Source organism: Muntiacus reevesi, chromosome 10 (assembly GCF_963930625.1).
Source record: "Muntiacus reevesi chromosome 10, mMunRee1.1, whole genome shotgun sequence".
NCBI classification, from domain to species: Eukaryota; Metazoa; Chordata; class Mammalia; order Artiodactyla; family Cervidae; genus Muntiacus; species Muntiacus reevesi.
Window position 1 is genome coordinate 44,468,635 of NC_089258.1, and position 24,055 is coordinate 44,492,689.

At 51.0% G+C, this 24,055-nt stretch overlaps 1 protein-coding gene across 1 annotated transcript in view; it reads left to right on the plus strand.

Annotated features, from left to right (window-relative positions):
- DLGAP2 (DLG associated protein 2) overlaps window positions 1-24,055 on the plus strand; it is a gene marked incomplete at its 5' end in the record, with an annotated part of 450,426 nt that overhangs the window by 395,450 nt on the left and 30,921 nt on the right. Inside the window, 2 exons of the mRNA XM_065946643.1 lie at window positions 4,333-4,480; window positions 8,470-8,686. Of these exons, the coding sequence (XP_065802715.1) occupies window positions 4,333-4,480; window positions 8,470-8,686 (365 nt within the window). The remainder of the gene's footprint in view (window positions 1-4,332; window positions 4,481-8,469; window positions 8,687-24,055) is intronic.

Consider the following 24,055-nt stretch of genomic DNA (forward strand, 5'->3'; position numbering starts at 1 on the left):
AGAACTCCCACAAAACAAAACTAGAGATAACCCAGTTAAAAATGCGGGGGTAGATGAAAAGTCTCTTCACAAAAGAAGAGGTACAAATGACCAATCATCACGTCATGACTCATCCAGGAGGAGACACAACTTCAGTTTCAGTCACGGGCTCAACTTGAGCAGAGTGGCGACCCAGCACGCTGAGGGTGTGTGTGGGGTTACAGAGGAGGAGGCCGCCCAGAGCCGTCACCTGGACAGCCCACAGACACTGCCTGCCTCGTCTGTAACAACCAGTGGTGTTTGGTTTTCTGTTCTGCGATTTCTATTTCAGAAAAAACACTATGCTTTATGATGACGTCACCTAGGTTTGCTCTTTTCCAAGAAAATTAAACTTTTGAAATGTTTTGTTCAGACAGATCTCACATGGAAAGGTGGGGGTCGCATCAGGGACCTCTGATCCCGTCAGTCCCCCAGGGTGTGCCCTGAGACTCCTCTACCAAACTCCACAGACGAACCTTGGACCGCGGGTCCCGCCCCCCACCCAGGCCTCCTGAGGGAGGACTCAGCACAGCACTGTGGGCAGTGACCAGGGGCTCTGCGTCTGCCCCCCCCTCCTGAGGGAGGACTCAGCACAGCACTGTGGGCAGTGACCAGGGGCTCTGCGTCTATCACCCCCCTCCCCTCCTGAGGGAAGACTCAGCACAGCACTGTGGGCAGTGACCAGGGGCTCTGCGTCCGCCCCCTCCGCTCCTGAGGGTGGGCTAAGCACAGCACTGTGGGCAGTGACCAGGGGCTCTGTGTCTGCCCCCTCCCCTCCTGAGGGAGGACTCAGCACAGCACTGTGGGCAGTGACCAGGGGCTCTGCGTCTGCCCCCCCCTCCTGAGGGAGGACTCAGCACAGCACTGTGGGCAGTGACCAGGGGCTCTGCGTCTATCACCCCCCTCCCCTCCTGAGGGAAGACTCAGCACAGCACTGTGGGCAGTGACCAGGGGCTCTGCGTCCGCCCCCTCCGCTCCTGAGGGTGGGCTAAGCACAGCACTGTGGGCAGTGACCAGGGGCTCTGCGTCTGCCCCCTCCCCTCCTGAGAGAGGACTTAGCACAGCACTGTGGGCAGTGACCAGGGGCTCTGCGTCTGCCCCCCCACTCCTGAGGGAGGACTCAGCACAGCACTGTGGGCAGTGACCAGGGGCTCTGCGTCTGCCCCCCCCACTCCTGAGGGAGGACTCAGCACAGCACTGTGGGCAGTGACCAGGGGCTCTGCATCTGCACCCCTTACCTCCTGCCCACCCTCTGAGCGCCCGTCTCCACAGTGAGGCATTGGCATTGCTTTCTTGTGCTTGTGGCATCAACTCCAGACTCCAGAGGGGTCTGCACAGTCCCCACTGGTCTTTTCCGGAAGCTTCTCCACAGCCCACGTCTTCCCACGGCCCCTCCATCCACCCTTGTGCACTCAGACCATCTGTGATCCCATCCGCATTCCGACCCTTTGGCCCAAGTGCGCCTCTGTCGTAGTAGTGCCAGATTTAAGAAAGACAAACAGTGGCGTCTGACTTCCAGATGGACAGTGCATTCCTTCAGCCTAAGGGACACATTTGGGACACTGCTGGGAGCATACTGCTCGTGAGGGTTACTTGCTGCTCCTCTGAACTCCACGTTTATCTGGGTACCCCGTGTTTCTATCTGACATTCATTCCTCCATTGTTGTTGGCATCAGCGCCTGGCAGCATTCTGGGCACCTGCTGGAGAAAGTCTGCAGAATTTATCAGAAGGCACACAGGCCTTTCCCCGCAGCGCTGCTGGTTAGAAGAGGAAAACGGTGAGGAGCAGACCCAGACCAGCATGTCTGGCAGTCCGGGACGCACGAGGGCACGTGCAGGGTGGGCGGGCAGCTCGCCCCAAAGCCCGCGACACTACCCCTCCTCTCGGGCTCCAGCCCAGGGCCCTCCCGCCTTCCAGTCACACGGGGAAGCGATTCTGAGCCTGACCCTGGCTTTCTGTCGTCCTCGGGAGGCTCCTCAGGGCCGGGAGGTTTCAGCTGTCCCCAGAGAGAAGGTCCCCGGGGGTGGTGTCACTGCTAGGCTCTGAGCGCCCAGCCCTGGATGGGGTGAACACGAGCACACCTTCTCTGGTGGCTGCAGTTAAAGCTTAGTCTGAATATTTCCATATTTACACAGTCTAATTATGGAAGTAATCTGGAAAAAGCACTTTCCCGACTGTCCCCAGGTCTGTGACCTGCAGGGCTCCCTGGCCTGCAGGGTGTGTTGGAGGATGCCAAGCCACCCTAATCAAGTGGGGCTGAAGTTGGGGACCAGACCTTTGCAACCTCTGTTCTCTGACTCAACTGCCCAGATCTTGGGGCAAAAAGCATGAGTTTTGGAGCCGGCTGCCTGGGCTCTGCATTCGCTCTGGGGGTGCCTGGGTGAGGTGGCTCCCCATTTGCAGTGAGGCCCAAGCCTGTGGGGTCCCTGTGAGGACTGACGGGCTGGTACAGGGTGCTTCCAGGGGCCAGCGTGACAGTGCGTCATGGATGTCTGATGTCTGGACTCTGTGTGTGAAAGAAAACCCGTGGTTAGCTTCCTGTAGTGGCAGCTCGTCTCTCAGTGGCTGCCCAGTGCTGGAATAAAGAGATCATGAGTTAGAAGACACATCTGAATGTAGAATCACAAATACAGAGCCGTGTGTGGGTGCTACCCAGTCATAGTACTGAGTCACCCCGCTCACAGTGCCAGTCTCTGGGCTGGAAATCTGGATACAGAGATAAAGAAGACACAGCCCTGCTTTTACAGATGCTGAGAACTTAAATGTGAGAATGCTGAATCAGCAAAGAGTGGTGGTAATCAGAAGAGAAAGCTCTTCAATTGGAAGTAAGACAAAAGTGCTAACTGGTAGAAACTGGGGTGTGCAGACCCCCGCCCCGACCCGGGCCCGAGCAGCATAGGTGACAAGGAGTCCGGCAGAGACCTGGACTCTTTACGGGCCAGGGTCAGGGCGGCCCCCGTCTCATTTCTCTCCCATTTCCTTTCCTTTTCTCTTCTCTTCTTTTTTGGTCTGTTTTAAGTGGAAAGAAGGGATATAAGAGCTGGAATATGTTATATACCTAGTTTTAAAACAAAGTTATCATTATAATAATTTATAAATTGTATTCTGAAAGTGAAAGTGAAGTCGCTCAGTCATGTCCAACTCTTTGTGACCCTATGGACTGTAGCCCACCAGGCTCCTCCGTCCATGGGATTCTCCAGGCAAGAATACTGGAGTGGGTTGCCATTTCCTTCTCCAGGGGATCTTCCTGACCCAGGGATCGAACCCAGGTCTCCCGCATTGCAGGCAGGTGCTTTAACCTCTGAGCCATTAGTATCTAAAAGTACATACTATTAACATTACCTGAAATAATGACCTTAAAATAAATGAGCTTCCTTAATCTGAATTTAACAGCAAGCCAGTTTTCCCTCTGCTACCCCATTTCTAAAGAAGTAAATCACCAAGAAATCAATTTACATCAAGGGCTTACTTTAAAAAGTAGGGGACGTACTGTAGTCGAGACATGGAGTCAAAATTAGCAACCTAACTTTTATACACAGGCCTGTGCAGTTATCCTAGTTAACTGTCTCATTGTGATCCACAGTAGGAGAGAAGAATAGCTCCATTATTGCTGTCCACGTTATTCCAGCTTGGGGGTCAAATAAAATGCAGTCTGTCTTGGTTGTGGAAAGACTGTCACCAGACCTGAAAGGAGCTCGATTTAGCCAGAAGCGTCAACCCAGCTGAACCCTCTCTCTGCCGGACATCCTCAGGGTTTCCCCCATGCTTTCAAGATTTTGCAAAAAACAAGGAGGGAGACTAGAGGAAATTGATTGTTAAGGCTGTTTGGAAGGAAATGACCATTATGATGATAATATGGATTTGAGTTTTCAGTCTGCTCTCTGCTTCTATTGCATAATCTGGACAACTTCACATAAGTTAAAACGGCTGGCAAACCTTTGATTTTTTTTTCTTCTTCTATTTTTCTGAGTGTGTAAAGGTGCCAAAAGCTACCCTGACATTTATGAGACTCTCATGGACTTCTGAGTCCAGCTTGCTCTTAGGCTGTGTGAGTTATCCATGCTTTCAGGGTTAGGTTTCTTTCTATGTGGAATGATCCCGATTTCACTACCTGATCATAAAAAGTCAGGTTTTGAAGCAAGTCTGTAAGTAGCCTGCCCCATTGGTGCTGATGAATCCGTGAGCATGTCTGTCAGGAATGTTTCCATGCGCCCAAGACGTCCACGGATTTGGTAGCGGCCCTGGGCGCCGGCACACGTGGTCCCTGCAGTGATGCTCACGAGGCCTCTGTCTTCTCTCTTTCTCTCCTGTAGCCAGAGCTACCTGCAAGCTGCCAGCGACGGGCCTGCCAGCCACGGGCTGGACCCCTCTGCCAACTACAACTCCCCGAAATTCCGCTCCCGGAACCAGAGCTACATGCGCGCCGTCAGCACCCTCAGCCAGGCCAGCTGCGTGAGCCAGGTGGGGCCCTCCCCTCCCGGTCAGCCCCCTGCTGCAGAGTCCCAGCCGGGAGAGCTCCTGGGCCACCACACTCGGGAGCTCCATGGGCGTGACGGGGCCTTTGTGACTCTGGGAGTGGCTCCCACTCCCAGCTCTCCTGAGGAGGGCTGATGGGAGCATCCGCCACGTCCCCCCACCACCCCTCACGGAGCACCCTCCTTCCCTGGGCCAGGCCCCCCACACAGAGGGTCTGAGTCCCACCCGAGGGGACACACAGGGCCCCGCAGTACCAGCCTCCCCAGAGGTCGCTGTTTCCCTGGACAGACTGTCCCTGCAGCTGAGGGCAAGCCGGCAGGTCGCACCCTGCCTTGTTCTCTGAGGACGCGGGGGCAGGTGGTCCAGTCCGCCCGGCTCTGCTGCCTGAGGAAGGGGCCTGCGGGCTTAGGGACCTCTCCCCGCCCCTCGCACCCTCGCCACCACTGTGCTCACACCCAGCCTGGCTGCCGACGGTTCTGGACCCGGCGCCGCTGGGCATGAGGGCGCCGCAGTGGGACAGCTGCCTGGACAGGCGGGCGGGAGGGGCTCCACCTGGTCTCTGCTCGCCTTCCTGCCGTGGCTGCCTTGCTGAGGCCCCCGCGGCCACATTCTGGTTCCTGCCAGTCTCTGTGTGCTCCGTCCATGCACCGTCCAGATCGTTCTGACGGCTGATCTGTTTGCCCAGGACCTCAGGCGCTTTGCTGGGCGTGCAGGGTGGGGGGAACCCCACCGCCCCCACAGGAGCCGCAGCCGCCTTCCCCCACGGCCGAGCCTGCCACCCGCTCCTCCTGCCTTCTCGTTGTCCTTGCAAAGCCGTGTCGGTGTGAGGGTACCTTCTTTCTGTCATGCATCCTTCCTCTTTTCACTGTGGCAAAACATACACAAAATCCACAGTATTTACCATCTTAACCGTCTTCCAGTGTACATCCCGTGGCATTTGGCACGTCACATTGTTGGGCAACCAGCCCCACCATCGTCTCCAGAACTCTCATCTTCCCAAACTGAAGCTGTCCCCACGAAACGCTGACCCCCGCCCCGCCGCCCCCTCTGTCTCCTCCCGGGACCTCACGGGAGTGACTCACACAGCGTCCGTCCTCTGTTCGGGCCTGCCCTGCTTTCCTCTGTGTGGTCGCCTGTGTCAGAGCGTGCGTCCCCTCTAAGGCTGAGCAGCGTGCTGTGTGGATGGCATGTGCGCCCGCCGTCTGTCAGCAGACACTGTCGCTTCCCCCTTGGCTGCAGTGAGTGACGCTGTGTGAACACGGGTGTGTGAGCGTCTGTCCTTGTCTCTGCTTCCAGTCCTCATGCGGCACACCCCGTTCCTGCGGGTGCAACTGTGAGCTCCCGAGGGAACTCCGAGCCAGTTCCCGCAGCGGCTGCCCCGTTTTCAGGTGCCGGCAGCTGCATCCAGGGTCCCAGGCCCTCCCCCAGCCGCCGCCTGGCTCTGCAAGTGCCCCGTCCTGACCCTGGGAAACCCGCCCTCAGCGGGTGTCGGGCTCTCTGCCACCAGGAGCCACATTCCTTACCACCTTCTGGTTTTCTCTGCTATCTCGAAGCCCACGTCCTCCAGAAGCAGTTTAAGTGCTTTGCTGCACTTGCAGTTCACTAGAGAAGCCGACACTTCAGCACACACTGATTATGTACCCCATTGACTTTGCATCCTCCCGGGACACCTCACGTCAGGCTGAGCTGCGGTTTGAGTTGCAGAGCAAAATGCCCACTTTTCCAAATCTCCCTCAAGCGAGTCAGAGAAAAGGCCATTTCAGTTCCAGTCTAGACCAGCTGAGTTCCTTCTCACCTGCGTATTTGTTTGGGGGAAAACTCCCCCTCGTTTGAAGGGCCTCGCTGGTCAGCTTTGTGGCTGGAAGCACTGGCCGAGCGGTCCTTGCTGAATGCCCACCTCTGAGTGCCCAGAATGTACACGCGAGGGTGATGGCACCTCTTCCAGAGGGAGAAAGGCGCTGGGCCTATGGGTTTGCAGAGAAGGAGGACCCACCGAGACCCAGTGTTGGGACTGGCGGGCACGGGCGACCCCACACGGTTTCTGGCCTCTTTGGGTTGTCTGACGCGGGTCTCTGATGTAAATGGTGTGAAACAGTCTGAGACTTTCTGATATAGTTCCACATAAGGGAAAACCTGGATGGGAAGGAGTCTATACTCTGGGAAAGGGCATACTTCGAGCCAGAGTGAGAGTGTGTGGGATGTGTTTCCCTCAATAGGCAGTGAGGTGACCTGCTGTGCTGTCGGCGTCTGTCTTTGACCGAACTCGTCTGCCCCTTTCTGGCATCAGACACCCTGTAACACTCGCATGGGGCAGTCGCCCGGGAGTGTTTCTCTGCTCTTTTCTGCCTGAACGACTCCAGGTCAGCAGTCCTGCCTGGAGGCCCCCTCAGCACCTTCCTCCTGGGCTGTGCTCACTGGGATTTGTCCAGTGAGTGGAGTGCTCGTGAATAATCTCAGGTGTTAATAGAAGCAGGGAGCCAGGCCCAGGTCTGTGATTAGAGGTGGGCAGAAGCTGTCTTCTCCGATGAAGGGCAAATCTAATTCTTTACCAGCTTTAACTCTGTGAACAATTAGAGGGAAAGGATTGATCTGGTGTTTAGAACAATACTTTTCAAAATTTACCTGTCGACGTAGCAAGAGTGTTCAGGAAGCTGTGCGTCACGTTCCAGGGGTGGAGTGAGTGACTCAGCCGGGCGCTGGGCTGAGACTGTGAGCCGGCCGTGGCCGCCATGAGGACGCTGGCTGCAGGCGTGGCTGGGGTGCCGGGGGCAGTCGGGGTTCCGAAGGCAGAGGCCCCCTGCACAGGGGTGGCAGGGAGACCTGCCCAGGTTTCCGGGCCCCTCCGTGAACCCCAGGCAGGGACCCAGCAGGTCGCCCGGGAGAACCATCTTGGCTTCTGCCTGAGCCCTGATTCCACATGGACCTCTGGCCCTCCACATCAGCGTCCCCACAGGCATCTCCTGACCTGCTTGCCTGTCAGCACGAGGTGCCCCGGGAGGCGGGGGGGTGGGGAGGAGCCACCTGTCCAGATCCCCAGGAACCCAGGCCTGGGAGCGGCTGCAGCTCACGGGCCCAACCCGGAATCCTCGTTCCTACAGTCCCCACGCCCCCCACCCCCGCCCCAGGTTCTTCAGCCTGCTCTGTGTCCCGCTACTGAGTTTCCGCTTAAACCCGTAGAGGTGGCTCCCGGGAGGCCCCAGAAACCTCAGGAAACCACATTCGGCAAGGACAGCACGCAGAGGCCCTCCGCTCACCCGCAGTCAGGCCCCGGGAGCACGGCCCTCAGGACCCTCGCTCTTCAAGGCCCAGTCATTCGTTTCATGACACAGGGGCCCAGGGCGACTCTCTACCCAGAAATGAAATGCCAGGCTTGAGAATAACGACTTTACCTGCTGAACCGCCAATCTCAGGCAGGCGCTGCCGGCCCACGCTGAAGGAGGGGAGGGGCCCAGCGGAGTGTGGGCGGCGCGCCTGCAGCGTGAGAGACTGAGGCTCCTCCGGGACACGGCTGGGGCCGCCTCCGGGGATGCGGGGGCAAGCTCGAGGCTGAGCAGGGGTCCATCTCCTCAGTCCGGGGCGCTGAGCTGAGTGGAAGCAGAGAGAGCCGCGCCCGTGGGTCTTTGTGAGCACAGCATCCTCACCTGGCTTGTCTGAGCTGGAAACAGCCTGGGCCGTGAAAACGGAAAAAGAGGGGTGACGAATACTTTGCATGGTGTGCTAACCTTTAACCTCGCTGTTCCTCTTGACCTCAGTGGTGACTGCCAGTCTCACTTTAAAGCTCTGCCTCAGGGTCTGTAGACATTGCAGGGCACAGTGGGAATTGGTGGTTTTTCTCAGTGTGCCGACTTCAAATTAATCAAGCTGTGCATGGCAGGCGGTGAGTGCCGACGGGTGAGCTCTGAGCGCTTCTCCGTTGGCGCGTGGCTGTGGCGCCTGGCCGGCCCGAGCCATCAGCCGCGCTGTCACTCTTGCAGATGAGCGAGGCTGAGGTCAACGGGCAGTTCGAGTCGGTGTGCGAGTCAGTCTTCAGCGAAGTGGAGTCTCAGGCCATGGACGCGCTGGACCTCCCGGGATGCTTCCGGACACGGAGCCACAGCTACCTGCGCGCCATTCAAGCAGGCTACTCCCAGGACGATGAGTGCCTGCCCCTGACCATCCCCGCTGACGCTGCCTCCACCATCAGGCCCGCAGGTAAGGGACGCCCTCTGATTCCCACCCCAAACGGAAAGGTGTGGGGCACCTCTGTCCTCGCCGACTGAGGTGAGTTCTCTCCAAACATCTGGAAATTTTCCAGCTTACGTTGGTGACACGGAGCTGTTTGCAGTGGTGTTTTGAAATCTTTCTTAACTGGATCACTTTTCTTTTTCTTAGAATGAAATCTATCGATTGTCACGGTTCCTTATAACAATCAAGTAGCGTTTTCATAAAATTTTGTATATGAAAACCAATGGTGTTTGGGAGGTGATGGTGTTTTAAATACCAAAGTTGAATAGACGGCAGTAAAGCCTCAGCTGACGGGCAGTGACCTGGGGTCCTCACCGCAGGCCCAGCCCGAGTCTGCACGGGCAGATCCGTCAACACGATTCCTGCCGCAGAGCAGACCATTCACGGAACTGAAGGTCACAGTCTCCTTCAGTTCTTGGGGAAAGCCAAGAAAAATCTGATAATTTATCACCTAAGCTAAGCATCACTGTCTCACGTTTCTGTGCACTGTGCTGGTTTACGTAGCACCATGAGTAAACACGGCCCGGAGAAGCCCACGAAGCAGCCAGCGATCAGAGTCGCCGAGCGACGTGTGGGAAGAGCGTGGGGTTTGGACCCGTCGGGCCTGGGGCGGGGCTGGTTCTGAGCAGGACTGGAGAGAAGTGGCCCCAGTTATTGATGGCTCCTGCGAGCCAGGGCATGGGTGGGCCACCCGCCCGTGACAGAGCTGTGCATATTTGAAACCAGGACAGTTGGCAGGACGTGGGGCGATGACCGGGTGCTAGGTGTCGCGGGGATCCTGCGGCCACCCGGAACCTTCGCTGTCACTCGCGGAGCCTGCAGGCAAGAGAGGGCTCACCAGATTCAGACCTTCACCACCGCCTCTGAGATCGCGGGCGGGTCAGCCTCCCAGTCTCCTCCTCGGTGTCCAAGCCAGGCAGAAGCTCAGAGCACATGACCAGATCCGCCCGAGGATCAGTGACTTGGAGTGCCGTGGGGCCTTGGTGGTCTTTTCCTGTTGCCTGTGGCCCCGAGCGGAGGCCGTGATGCCCCCATGCGCCCGAGCCCAGGGGTCAGGGTGGGTGCGATTCTGGGAGCCCTGCCCTGCGGGAACCAGGACCCAGTCCACGAGGGGCTGCGGATGCCGAGGCCATTGGGGGCCCGTGGGGCCCAGCCCCAGCTTCCCCCCAAGGCACCCCGTGTCCGTGACGTCAGGGACCACCCCTCACACTCTGCCCTTGTGGGGGAAAGTGTGGAAAGTGAACTAATTAGGAACTTAAGGAAGTTTCTATCTTACATTCTTATCTTACTTACCTTACTATCGTTGCAGATTTTAAAAATACACTGTAAGAGGTAATTACTGATAGGTTCAGCAGTATTCGCTGAGTGTCTCCTACGAGCAAGCAACGATTAAGCACTCTCTTGGTCTTCAGAAATGCTCTGAAACAATAATCACCTGGTGGAAGATGACTTCCTTGTTTATAAAGCTATCACTCCAGAGGAATAAATATAAAACAGATTTCACAGACATAATACAAGAACGAGTGCAGAATTCAGACTAAAATTCTAATTTATGTACCTATCATTTTACCAAGCATTACCAATACATCTTTGTATTCCCAACGTGTATTCACCAAAGGTATTAACAAAAGAAAAAAATGCTTCTCTTCAAAGTTTCTTCTGAATGTTGACCTAGTTATGGAGTCAAAATTCTTCCAGACAACAGTGGGGAAGCGGAGGCAGGCATGCCTTCCAAAGTTAGGAAGTGGGCTGGGGAATAAGAGATGAGATGGATAACATCAGGAAAAATACCAAGTTGCCTTGAAATAATTGAAGTATAGAATTATAAGCTACCTTTTTTAAAGGTACAGACGAATCCTTAATTCCTGCCTTCCCCTCTTTTACTCTAAGGATTAGAAATCGAATATTTATAAATTTTTCTCTCCTAAATAGAATAGTGATGGCCTGCAGCAACAGTCTACATAATAGGATTGTGAAACATACCAAACAAATGAGAAGCCCCTGTCTGGAGGCGAGGCAAAAACAGGGTTTCCATGATTTTATGTTGAAATATTATTTGCAAGATCATACATTTAATAACTATCCTTGGTTGATGTGTGTGTGTGTGTGTAGAGAGAGAGAGAGATTATTTTGACAAGTGCATTTTCTTTTATACTTCTAAAATTAGCTTTTGAAAATAATTCCCCCAAAAGTTATTCAAAAACATTCCCAGTGATTATTTTGAACAATAAGATGTACTTAAATGTCTTTTTAAGCCTGAAACATAAAAGTTGGTGTCCTTTGGTTGCGTCACCTGTATAAACGCAGATACGTAATGTTGATGTTCATCTAACAGTTATTAAACACCAAACGTGTGCACGAAGGGCCATTAGCAGTTTTGGAATGTGTATCAGGCTTTCCGCTCTCAGCGCTCAGAGGCTGATGCTGCCACTGAGTGTCTCCCTGGTTTGGGGCTTGAGTTCACCCGTGATTTCCCTCAGCCCTTCACGATGGGGGAAGATGCAGCTGAAACAGACTTGTCACCTGATCTCCAGGGACCTGAAGTAGGACCAGGCTCTGCCACTGGGCACCGGGGCCCACGGCCGGCGTGACTCTCCAGCCCACTGCTTCTCCCATCACCAAACACCCCACGTATTGATTAGGGTCCTCTCACTAAATGAAGTGGGTTTGAAAACATCTACTTTCATTTCACACATGGCTTCTTTCTCATCTGTGAAGTGATTTATCAGATAGATTTACTTGTCTTAATATGCATTTCACCCGATTCTTCTAGGGAAGGAAGGTTATTGATGTCGTGGAGGAAAACACTGTAAAATTAGCTGATAATGATCTTTCTCTGGGTCAGAGGTTTTCTCAGCGAATGTCAGCACTGATTCCAGGAGGCATTACCACGGAGGGAACATCCACACCAGGCGTGAGGGAGGAGACCTCGTAAACCTTTTCCTATCTGGTGCCTTGTATTTCTGCAGTAACTTGCCTCTTCAGCGTTCCCCTGACCTCCTGTTTCCAGGATGCCTCCCGCGTGTGGAGTCTGGCATCTTTCTGGGCTCTGGCTGCGTGACCTCAGCCCGCTACCCATAGCACCTCCCCTGACTCCTACCCTCTGGCCTTCCACCGGCCAGGATCCTGGTAATCCCGTTGGGCCATCATGATAGCGGGCATGGTCAGTCACTGCAGGAAACAACTGTTTAACTTGTGGATACGTGAGCCAGTCAGAGTTAGCATTTAGCATCCTAAACCCTAAATAATCAATGATTAAATAAATGAATTCGTGCGTACTTAAATGGGTGAACGAACGAGTCACTCGGCTCGATCCCAGGGCGCAAGTGCTGTGGGGCTGACCGCGCGGGACCCCCGGCAGCCCGCCCCTACCCGTGTCACCTCGTGACTGCCCCCCGGCCTGCCCACCTGCCCACCTGCTCACCTGCTCGGCGTGCTGAGGGCCCCTCAGTGCCCCTCTCGCCGCCCCCCACCGCCGCAGGTCCTGCAGCACCGCCGCAGGGCACCCCCGTGGCTCCGCAGCTCCCGTGAGCTGAGGCAGTGGTCTCCGCAGCCAGCGCGTGACCTGGGTGACCCGGCCGGGCCCCCAGCTGCCCTCTCACCCCTCCTCGTGGTCTCTCACCTCATGTGCTGTTTGCTGAGCCCAGAATTTGCTTTTCAGATTTTTTTTTTTGCCTAATTCTGAGCTATGCTTTTGTTGGCAACTCAGGGATCATTTCTTCCAGGAAGGCTTCACTGATTTGCTCTTCATCTAATTAGCGTAGGAGCCAACACAAATGCCTTCCCTCCCACCCCTGATCGGATGAGTTCCTGCTGAAGTACACACTTATTAAAACAGAGAAATCCTAATTTTCATTTATTTCTGAAATGTACTTCCCTTTTAAACATATGGATATGTTAGATGCCAAAACATGTAGCCTATTGTACACGTGTATGTGCTGAGGTGCTTCAGTCATATCTAATGGACTCTTTGAGACCCCATGTACCGTAGCCTGCCAGGCTTCTCTGTCCATGGAATTCTCCAGGCATGAATACTAGAGTGGGTTTCCATGCCCTCCTCCAGGGGATCTTTAGACCCAGGGACTGAACCTGCATCTCCTAAGCCTCCTGCACTGGCAGGCTGGTTCTTTATTTACCACTAGTGCCGCCTGGAAAGCCCCGTAGCCTGTGATGGTGAATCATATTTACTATCGGTATATACTTACATCATTTCATAATTATGTTTAGAAAGCATCGATACTATGGCTTTTGTTTCTTATAATGTGTTAGTTAAAAACACTAAATTAAAACCAGTTATTTAAATTTACAAAATTATAAAACATTCTGAGAACTTTTAAAAGAAAGTAGGTTTGCTCTCGGGAAGAGAGAGATCCTGTGTACTGCTCTTCAGTCAGATCACTGGCTATCAGGAGTCTGCGTTCCTTGCAGTGAGGCAGAGGCTGCGCTAACACTGGAAGTCAGAGGAACGTGGCCACACAGCACCGCATACGTGTTAAGTTTCTTGACTATCTGTACTTAATCGTTTTACACACACTATCTTCAAAATGCACTAAAAATTATAATGTACTTGTTACTTTCACAATTTCAGGTTTTTCTTCTTTGCTTATTTTTTCCAAGAAACACTTTGACAACTTAAAATGATGCATTTGGACTCATACCTAGTGGTTTCCTCTTAGGTATTTCTATTTTCTGGAGAATTAACCTTTAGGAAAAATTATCCTTTGAAACATCATTCAGAGGGGAAGAGAAGGAGGCTTCTTGCAACCTGCTCATCTTATCCATTTGTCTCTCCTGCCAAGTTTCCTGGTGGCTGGTTACTTTTGCTTTGGATTAGTGGTTGAGGACTAAGGCACTGCTATTCCAAGGAATGTTGGAAAATTGTACATGTGATACCGGTGATGGTTAAGTTTATGTGTCAGCTTGTCTGGGCCTAGGTGTTTAGTCAAGCATTATTCTGGGTGTTGCTGTGAGGGTGTTTTTTTGAAACGTTAAGATGCTCGCATCTGAGTGAAGCAGATTGCCCTCCCTAGTGTGGGTGAGCTGTGTCCAATCAGTTGAAGGCCTGAATATAACAAAAAGCTAGCTCTCCCTTGAGTAGGAGAGAATTCCTCCAGCCTGACTGTTCTCCCTTTGAACTTGACCTGAGAGACCAGCTTCCCCCGGGTCTTGGGCCTACCGGCCCTCGGATGGGAACTGACCGTTGGTTCCACTCGGTCTCCAGGTGCCGACTGGCCCCACACAGCTCGGGTCTCGACAGCCTCCACGGTCACTCAAGCCACTTCCTCTCGTAAACCTCTCTTTCCACGTGTGAACACCTCTTCTGGTCTGTTCTTCTGCACAGACGTGACTAATTCAGTATCTACAAAGCATATTTCTTCAGGCTCTACATTTAAAATGGTCCTATCATTTACACAGGAACTTTCATCAGCAGCCCTGCACTCTGGCCAGCAGCTGGACCGTAAGGAGATGGACCAGAATCTTCTGTCCTGTGGCTGGGGTCAGGGGCCGGGGTGGTCATTAAGATGGGAGGCATTTTCACAGATGTTGAGAAGCTATGTTTGTAAAACGATCAATCAGGTAGATCTAAAAGTACAGAAGCACCATTCGCTTCTGCAGGCTGGTGGTTGCTGACCACCACGGGACAGGTTTGACCTCCCCAGGGACCGGGGGCATCAGAGGAGGACAGAAACCACCTGGCGGCTCAGGCGGGCCCCCAGGATGTCCCTGTGGCCGGGTCTGGGTCGGCGCTGGGCAGGCGACTCATCGGCCAGGGCAGTCGGTGTGAGGGGCTGCAGGACAGGTGAGTTCTGGTCCAGGAGGAGCACTGAGGGCAGGAGCCAGAGCAGCCACCATGGAAGAGGGAGCAAGAGGCCGAGGGGGCCCTCGGGACTCAGCAGACACGGAGCTGCCCGGCCCAGAGCCCGTCCCGACTGCTGGGTGAAGGGCAGGTCGTTCCAGGGAGAAGGTGCCCCCGCCTCACCTGGCAGGTCTGCAGCTGAGGCTCTGCAGGAACCGTGATGAGGAAACTGGAGACAGACTCCCACAGAGGCCATGGGTTATGGAACTGAGGCCCCCGGCCTGGAACCCACAGGCTCCTGGGGGACCCCTAGTACGTTCAGGAGGTGAGGAGGGATAAAAAGTGGATCCTTAATCTTTCTAACATCTTTGTTGTTCTGTCACTGAGTCATGGCCTACTCTTTGTGACCTGATAGACTGCAGCACACCAGGCCTCCCTGTCCTTCACCAGCTCCCGGAGATTGCTCAAACTCACATCCAGCGAGTCAGTGATGCCGTCCAACCATCTCATCCTCTGTCGTCCCCTTCTCCTCCTGCCTTCAGTCTTTCCCAGTATCAGGGTCTCTTCTAATGAGTCAGTTCTTCACATCAGGCGGCCAAAGTATTAGAGCTTCAGCTTCAGCATCAGTCCTTCCAATCAATATTCAGGATTGATTTCCTTTAGGATGGACTGGTTTGATCTCCTTGCAGTCCAAGGGACTCTCAAGTGTTTTCTCCAACACCACAGTTCAAAAGCATCAATTATTTGGCGCTCACCCTTCTTTATGGTCCAACTCTCACATCCATCATGACCACTGGAAAAGCTATAGCTTTGTCTAGACAGAACTTTGTTGGCAAAGTAATGTCTCTGTTTTTTAATATGCTGTCTAGGTGTGTCATAGCTTTTCTTCCAAGGAGCAAGCATCTTTTAATTTCATGGCTGCAGTCACCATCTGCAGTGGTTTGGAGCCCAAAAAAATAAAATGTCACCATTTCCATTGTTTCCCTATCTATCTGCCATGAAGTGATGGGACTGGTTGCCATGATCTTAGTTTTTTGCATGTTGAGTTTTAAGCCACCTTTTTCATTCTCCTCTTTCACCTTCATCAAAAGGCTCTTGAGTTCCTTTTTGCTTTCTGCTATAAGGGTGATATCATCTACATATCTGAGATTTTTTATATTTCTCCCCACAATCTTGATTCCAGCTTGTGCTTCATCCAGTCTGGCATTTCACATGATGTACTATGCATATGAGTTAAATAAGCAGGGTGACAATATACAGCCTTGATGTACTCCTTTCCCAATTTTGAACCAATCTGTTGTTCCATGTCTGGTTCTAACTGTTGCTTCTTGACCTGCATACAGGTCTCTCAGGAGGCATGTAAGGTGATCTGGTCTATCTTTAAAATGTCCCCCAGTTACAAATGCAGCAACAGAACAGGCTCACTTTAGCTCGGCCTCCAATCCCTGGTGTGTTGGACCCAGTGTATAGCCGCCCTACAATTCATGCCAGGATTTCAAAACACCCTTTATGTTCATGAGGCTTTGAAATCGACAATCATTATCAGTCTTCTTGCCAGATCTCATTATTAACTGCATTAATAGACACCCCAGTCACAGAAATTTCCTAACGCTTTGAATAGCTGTATTTTGATGTAATTTTTTTTAATCCCCTGCATTTTAGTTTTCAAATTTAAAACATTCTCTATCTTGAGAAGGAGGGCATCCGCTTGACCGAGCTGCTGACGGGTCACAGCCCAGTGGCAGGCCTCACAGCAGGATCTCTCTGCTCTCATGAGCAAGGCTTCCCTGGAGACACAAGGCAAGATACTCGCAGTGTTCTGTGTTAGGCTTTCTCATAGGTAATTAGTGTCAGAATTATTTCAGTTTTTACTGTTGACTCTCTTTTCTCCATGACCATGAGAACAGGCACCTCTTGGTGTTGAGCACTGCATCAGACACTTATAGAGCAGGGGCTGGAATCTCCCACCCATGAGTGTTCGTCTGCATCACAGAACACAGCACACAGCCACGCAACGGGGGATGATATGCTTCCAAGGGACCCAGGGTCTCAGGGGCACTTTCTTGGTCCCTTTGCCGCTGGCCACACAGAACTTTCCTTCTGAAGTCGTGTATGCAAACACCAGGGGCCAGGAGGCTGAGGTCTGCTCATGGTGGGGTCTTCCACGGCGTGCTGCCCACACGGGCTCCTGCCACCACATGACCAGTCTCACCACACCAGGCTCCAGGGACACCAGCCAGGAATCACAGACGCCACTGTCACTGACAAGCAAGGCTGCTGCTGGCGGCTGGCCCGTCCTGCCCGGAGCAGTGGTGAAGACCCATGGTTCTCAGGCGTCGCTGATCTTTCCTCGCACGCGTCAAGGTCGCGTCTGTGCTCAGGCACGTTTGGATTTGCTGCGGCTGAGTTTGCATCCACCCTGTCTCCTGATCTGTGTGTACACCTGGGGGGTACAGGACTCAGTAAATATTTGTTGAATGTAAGAATGGTTGACTTGAGAATTTACAGCTTATAAAATGTTTAAATCCATTTACATGAACAGTTTGCACTCACTTAATATTTAAAGTTCAGTGTTCAAGCTCCCCTGGGCTAAGCCGTCCTCTCAGACAACTTGCTCATCGGATTTCTTTCTCTGTGTGTGTATGTGAGTCACTCAGTTGTGACCAGCTCTTTGCAACCCCCTGACTACAGCCCGCCAGGCTCCTCTGTCCATGGGATTCTCCAGGCAAGAATACTGGAGTGGGTAGCCATTACCTTCTCCAGGGGATCTTCCTGACCCGGGGATTGAACCCAGGTCTCCTGTGCTGCAGGCAGATTCTTTACCATCTGAGCCACCAGGGAAGATGGTACCAATGCAGGGTGCCCACTGCTTTTATCAGATGTTGACGTGACACATAAGTGGATCACGTGCAGCATAGCCGTGAAAAATAACACGTTCACTTCTTTTCCTTAAATCACCAAAGTCAAGGAGGGGTCAACTTAAACTGCCTTTCCCAAGCAAAATCTCTGCAGAGAGGAGCCCAGAACTGCTGCAATGGGAAAGGTTATGGAAAAAAACATGTGAATAATATCCCCAGGTCTTATCCTGTAGATAAGAGCTGTAGGTCAAGTGCAGAGGTTCTCCCAGAATGGCCACAACCCAGGTCTGTTAATTATTCCTCAGATGACATCTGGCCACTTCTGAAAAGAGGTCCTTAGTGGCCCACTAACTGCAGAATCGTTGTGGGTGATCCTTCCAGTTTTGATGTTGACTCCCTGGACACGTAAGAATTATTCAGGCATCTAAAATGACTGAGGGAACTGCCTTCCTTTAAGTGCAAGATATCCAAACACTCAAAATATTTTTTTGACTTAGAAAAGTACTCTGCCATCAACTTCCTTTCACCTTCACAAAGACACCAGAGCTGTTCAAAACTCAGACTTTCAGTTAGGACTAACTGGCTATCATTTACTTTCAGTAGGGGTATTAGGCTAAAACAGAATTTGGTTAGGGCATTTTAACGTTCCCAAATTTGCAGTGAGAGATTGAATGAGGTTGAGATTACTCTTTCAACCCATTTTCAGTTGCCAAAAGAAGTAGAGTGCTACACATGTATATAGTGAGCTTGGTTTATGGTTTCAGACTTGGGTTGTGAAATTTGTATTTTCACTGATCCTTTCAAATGATGGCTAGGTGGCAGTGAACCATAGTCAGGAAACCATAGACTCTAGGGGATATATATTCGTATATGTAGAGCATTACCTAATAAAACACTTAATTACATTGAATTTACTTCCTCCTAACATAGTCATTCCCCACTCCAGTACTTTTGCCTGGAAAATCCCATGGATGGAGGAGCCTGGTAGGCTGCAGTCCATGGGGTCGCTAAGAGTCGGACACGACTGAGCGACTTCACTTTCACTTTTCACTTTCATGCATTGGAGAAGGAAATGCAACCCACTCCAGTGTTCTTGCCTGGAGAATCCCAGGGACAGGGAAGCCCGATGGGCTGCCCTCTATGGGGTCGCACAGAGTCGGACACGACTGAAGTGACTTAGCAGTAGCAGTAGCAGCAACATAGTCATTAAGACACAGAGCCATGCTGTGCTTTTTAAACACAAATGATGGGGGATCTTTGAAAGTCCAAGTGGATTTATCATAAAGAACATTTATACCTCTGTTTACCCATTTATAAATGTTCTTTGTGATAAATCCACTGGGACTTTGGTTTGATCCCTAAGTCGGAAAGATGCCCTGGAGAAGGAAATGGCAACCCACTCCAGGATTCTCGCCTGGAGAATCCCACGGACAGAGGAGCTTGGCGGGCTACAGTCCTGGGAGTTGTAAAGCGTTAGACACCACTGAGAGTCTGAGCGCAGACAGATGTACATTCAGTTATTACCTTTTGGAAGCCGAGGAGGAGAGAGATAAGGAAGGAGGAGATGACTGTGTCTGATGCCGCCATGAGTGTGAGTGAGAAGTCAGAAGGAAGATTTCGCCAGCTGAGGAACGTGGCTGTTTCTGGGGTTACAGATGCAGGTCCTCTGAATGTCTGTGTGGCAAATGTGGGGCAAGGCCGCGTATCCAGTTCATTAAAGTGCCTGTGTGTGCTTTGATCTTTCTCTAATAGGAAGTCGGTGTTTATTGGTTTCTAGCAGGCCATTCCTTCATTGCCATTTTGATCAGTTATACGATCAACGGAATCTAGTTCACAAATATTTATTTTGTGCCTAATGTCTATAAAATACTAGAGAGATACATTATGAAAGAAAAGTAAACAGAACTGAAGTAGGTTTAGAAGTTCTGGGCATATCTGCCAATAGGTAATCACTGTGATCACATTTTCTCAGCTGATACTTGGTAGTTAACATTTAGTCCCTTCTGCTAATTAATACTGAGTTATTACAAAATGGTCTGTGATTCATGAAATGGTCAGAGTTCTCTCCTCTTCCGAATATTTACAGCAGGAACTGAGATCCTAGATCTTAGCTGTGGGACTGAGGAGTCTCCTCCCGCCCACTCGCCCTATCCTGCAGACTGGGCCTTAGTTGTCTCTGCAAGAGAAGTTTCTAAAAGGCCTGTGCTATCTGGCGAATGGTGCCAAAAAGAAATGAGTTACTTTGGCATTGGGGGCTCTTTACAAGGCACATGCCGTGTGCTTTCCAATGGATGCTCAGAGTCTATGTCTGCATCCGTTAGATGCAAGCCCCGTCCACTGTCCCACAGATGAGGCCAACGCGGCAAGCCCGCCCACACTCATCCACATCTAGAGGCCGCGCCAGACTTCAGCTCAGGGAGCCCCGGCCTGGCACCCCAAGGCCCCGCCTATGGCCCGAGATCAGAGAGTTCCTTTCCTGAAGCCCCATTTGAATGATTCTTTCTCTTTTCTCTTCAAAATTAAGTTGACTGTTTTTTCTAGTCATACATTATTACCATGCAGGTGTGACCTTTAGAGATGTTTGTGTTTCTTTCTCTCTCTCTTTCAAAAGAGTAACCATGAACCTGGTACTAACTGAATATTAAACTAGATCCCAAGTTCAGGCAGAAAAGTCAGTTGGGTTTTATACATATGGTGCTTTTCACAAAACTATTGTGAGGTTGCACTTGGAGCCCATCACAGAGAGCATCCGTGTGTTATAATGATGCATTTGGGTCCATGTTTCCACCCTGGGGACAGAACAGGCAGGCAGGGATTTCCTCGCTGCTGGGTCCCCAGGGCCTGGGATGTGCTAAGCATTATAGAAATACTTGCTGAGTTTTAAATGAAAACAGTGAACAAGTGGATTAATCAGTAAAGGACATTTTCTCTCTGAACTGCGCTCAGGTGGGAGCACTGTTCCCAGGGTAGGTGGGTTTGCTCTGTCACTGATGTTCTGAACTTAAAGCCAGAGAATAAAAATGTTCATCGAACATTGACAGCAATGTGCTGTCATCCAGGGAGGCGTGGATCATCAGCCCGGTTCTTTGTGAGGACTCACTTAGAACCTCTGCGTGCTTCACGACAGACTGTGTCACCTGTTTTCCAGCTCCGGGTATCAGGTCAGGTTTTCTGTTTCATAAAGAATATCGCAGGAGGTGGAGCCCAGGAGAGGGAGTCAGCCGGCAGGCCGACACGTCACCTGCAGTCTCTGAAAAGACAGTAAATGGTCACCTTCCTTGTCTCCCAACTTTCTTATGGAACTTTATGGGAGAAGTCCCTGGTGGCTTAGTGGTAAAATCCACCTGCCAGTGCAGGAGACGTGGGTTCCATCCCTGGGTCAGAAAGATCCTCTGGAGGAGGGCATGGCAACCCACTCCAGTGCAGTTCATGGGATTACTCCAGTGCCTGGAGAATCCCATGAACGGAGGAGCCTGGGAGGCTACAGTCTGTGGGGTCACAAAGAGTCAGACACGACTGAGAGACAGAACAACAAAAGGCAAAATTTATGATGCATTCATTAGATGCTGAGCATCAGTAGGTGTAAATAGCTCGTTACGTGTTATTTTTACGCTTGCAATTAGTATCAGTGTTATCACTGTATTAATTTTTCGTTGGAAGGCTTTTCCCTTTTCCTTGACCCAAGATAGTAGTAACTCCGATACTTTAACTCACGGGGGTCCACAGCCACACCTGCCTTGTTTGCCACAAGCCGACGTGAAGTCAGTGATTTCATCGTAAAACAAAGCACCAACGCAGAATTACTCCCCCACACGTCATGGTGGTAAAAATACTATTCTGGTACAACTCTAATGCAGGCTTCATTCCTGATTACACATCCCCTGTGAAGCGAGGTGAAGCCCACGTGTCGGCTCTGAGTACAGAGGCCAGGGCCGTCCGCTGCTCCATCTGCAGATCCTCCAGAAACAGACCGACCCAAGTCCCCCGGCTGTGTCCCTGTGGGGGGTGTGTCAGCTTTTCCACTGAGAAGAATCATTGTTTTCCATGATTCTGTGTTTTCAGCTAAGTTGAAGCCTCCTGTTCTCAAAGCCTCGGGACACAGCTGTTTACCGCTGGACGCCTGGTGGTGGGGAACCACCCTCTGCTCCCCATGTGTTTTCAACCTTCCGTCTTGTCATCCCCACAACCTCAGGACTTGACTGTAAATCAGTCCTGATGTTTGGTCATTTTGTTTACAGCCTGGCCCCTTGAACACTCAGAATTCTGTACTTACAAACTTATCTGATTCTCTGCACCTTTAAAAGCTCATTCTTAGCTTTTCCTTGGAAAATCCAAGTTCTTCTTGTGCAAAGTGGGTTTTAAATATTTTAAATGGAAACAGGAAGTGTCTCAAACCATGAAACAGCTGTCATTACTTCATTTTACTATCTGCAAGATGTTAGATGCTGGCTAGACTGTCATTTCTTGCTAATTAACACATGGGAGGTGGATGTCTTTGCTGGTGGCCCATCAGAACTTGTGCGGCCCACATGAGTTTCTGTAACTTCAGGGAAATCACTGTGCTCATGCCAAAGGGACAAGACTTCTGCATCCTGTGTGACTTACACTTATGTTTTGAGACTGACATTAATTAAAGTGTCAAAGTAGCTTAAATCTTTTATGTTGAATCTTTGCCTTTAGTTTGGGTTCTCCAATATCCAGACTCTCATTTAGACATTCATGGGCCTGATTACTGTAATTCCTTTTATGCTGTTATCTTTGAAGTTCTAATTAAGAGAGTGCAATGAATTTAAGTGTGACTGTTACATTCGAATAGAATGGTGAAGCCTGCCTTTCGAAGTATATTTTATCTTGATTATGTATTTGTGCTTTATACGGTAGAATGCTAATTTTTAAATTTCCTTTTGCCTTGCAAATGGCTTGTAAGGACCAAAATCAAAAACGGTGTCCAGAATTCCAGGTGTGGAGGGATAATAAGGCACCCATTGAAGTAACGATGTGTTCGCATTTGAGATGACTCAAGGTCATGCGGAAGTATACACTGTGCAATAGTTGATTTCATCCCATTCAAGTTGGTTTACCTCAAATAGAATGTGTTTCTCCGAATCCCCCTTCAGTAGGTTTGCCAACCCAACACTTTGAAGACCCACAGGGAAGTCTTTACGACGGAGTTCCTCTGCCTGTGTCATCCGTTGAATGAGGTGGGCTTGTACTGATTGAACTTCGCCTGGAGGAAACGCTCAAAACCAGTGGCCGATGTCACTCACCATCCCTGTTGGCTGCTCATGACTGTTGAGGCGCTCAAGTGCAGCTCAAATGTGGAGGAACTGATGCTTAATTGTAGTTTAGGTGTTTAGATATTTTAGAAGTTTGTTGTCATTTAGTTGGTGAGTCATGTCTGACTCTTTGTGACCCCTTGGACTGTAGCCAGCTAGGCTCCTCTCTCCATGGGATTCTCCAGGCAAGAATACTGGAGTGGGTTGTCATTTCCTTCTCCAAGGGGTCTTCCCAGCCCAGGGATCAACCCACGTCTCCTGCACTGTAGGTGGATTCTTTACCGCTGAGCCAGCTGGGAAACCTTTAAAACTTCAGGTCGTTTAAACTTGACTCCTGGATGAGCTACTGGACAAAGCCATCTGGAAGGTGGCCCTTCTCACAGAGCCAGAATAAATCCCCGATGTTTAGGCACAGTCGTCGTCCAGGTGGAGACGTCCACCCTCCTGTTGCTCAGCCAGCAGGTTCGTGCTGCAGCCTCTTCCCACCTCCTGGCTCAGTGTCCTTCTGACCCGGGGCTTTGAGTCATTTCTTCAGAAAGAGTCCAAATGAGATGCACTCAAGCCCGCGCGTGCCTGGGAAAGCCGGATTCTCACGTGCCTCATCGCTCGACTCTAACAGAGAAGAACTAACAAAGTTTCCTTGAAGTGTCAACACTTTCAGCTCAATGCCGTTTTCATAGAGATCTCCCTACCATGGCTCCTTCCATCCTGAGTAATGTAAGGAGCCTCCCTTGTGCCTGGAGCCTCGAATCGGCCTCAAGAGGCTCAATGGAGAAGGCTCCTCCTCATGCTGCTTCCTCTCACCACCACTGTTTTCATGGTGAGTTTCGCCAACACATCTGATCCCTGAGACGTAGGCAGGATCCAGACCAAATCAGGAAATGTAATAAAACAAACTGCATTTAATCTCCCCCTTGGACCACAAAACGGCCTGAAGACCTCCAGGGATTTCATAGTGTTAGGCACTTGGTAAAAAAGAAATCAATGTCAGGTTTTAAAACCAAAGGGATGTTCCTGCCTGAACTCAATTTAAAAAGAGAGAGAGAGAAAGGGAGCTAGGACTTACCAGGCGGTCCGGCGGCTAACACTCTGCCATTCCAATTCAGGGAACACATGTGTGACCCCTCGTTGGGGAGCTGGATACCACATGCTGCCCAGCAGAGCCAAAAAAAAGGCAGAGAAAGTAGACAGGCCTTCAGGATATCTAAAAAAAGTTATCGTTTCATTTTTTACTTCAAAATTTGTATTTGATCACTTTTATTTAAATAAATTTTGAGATTGTTTAGAAATCTGTTGATTCATCTGCTCTTTGAAGCCATACATACTTCAGTAGAATTACATTGCTAAGTTAAAATTAAAATTTTCATTCGTATATGAAGTTTGTCTGACCTACATGTAGAAAATG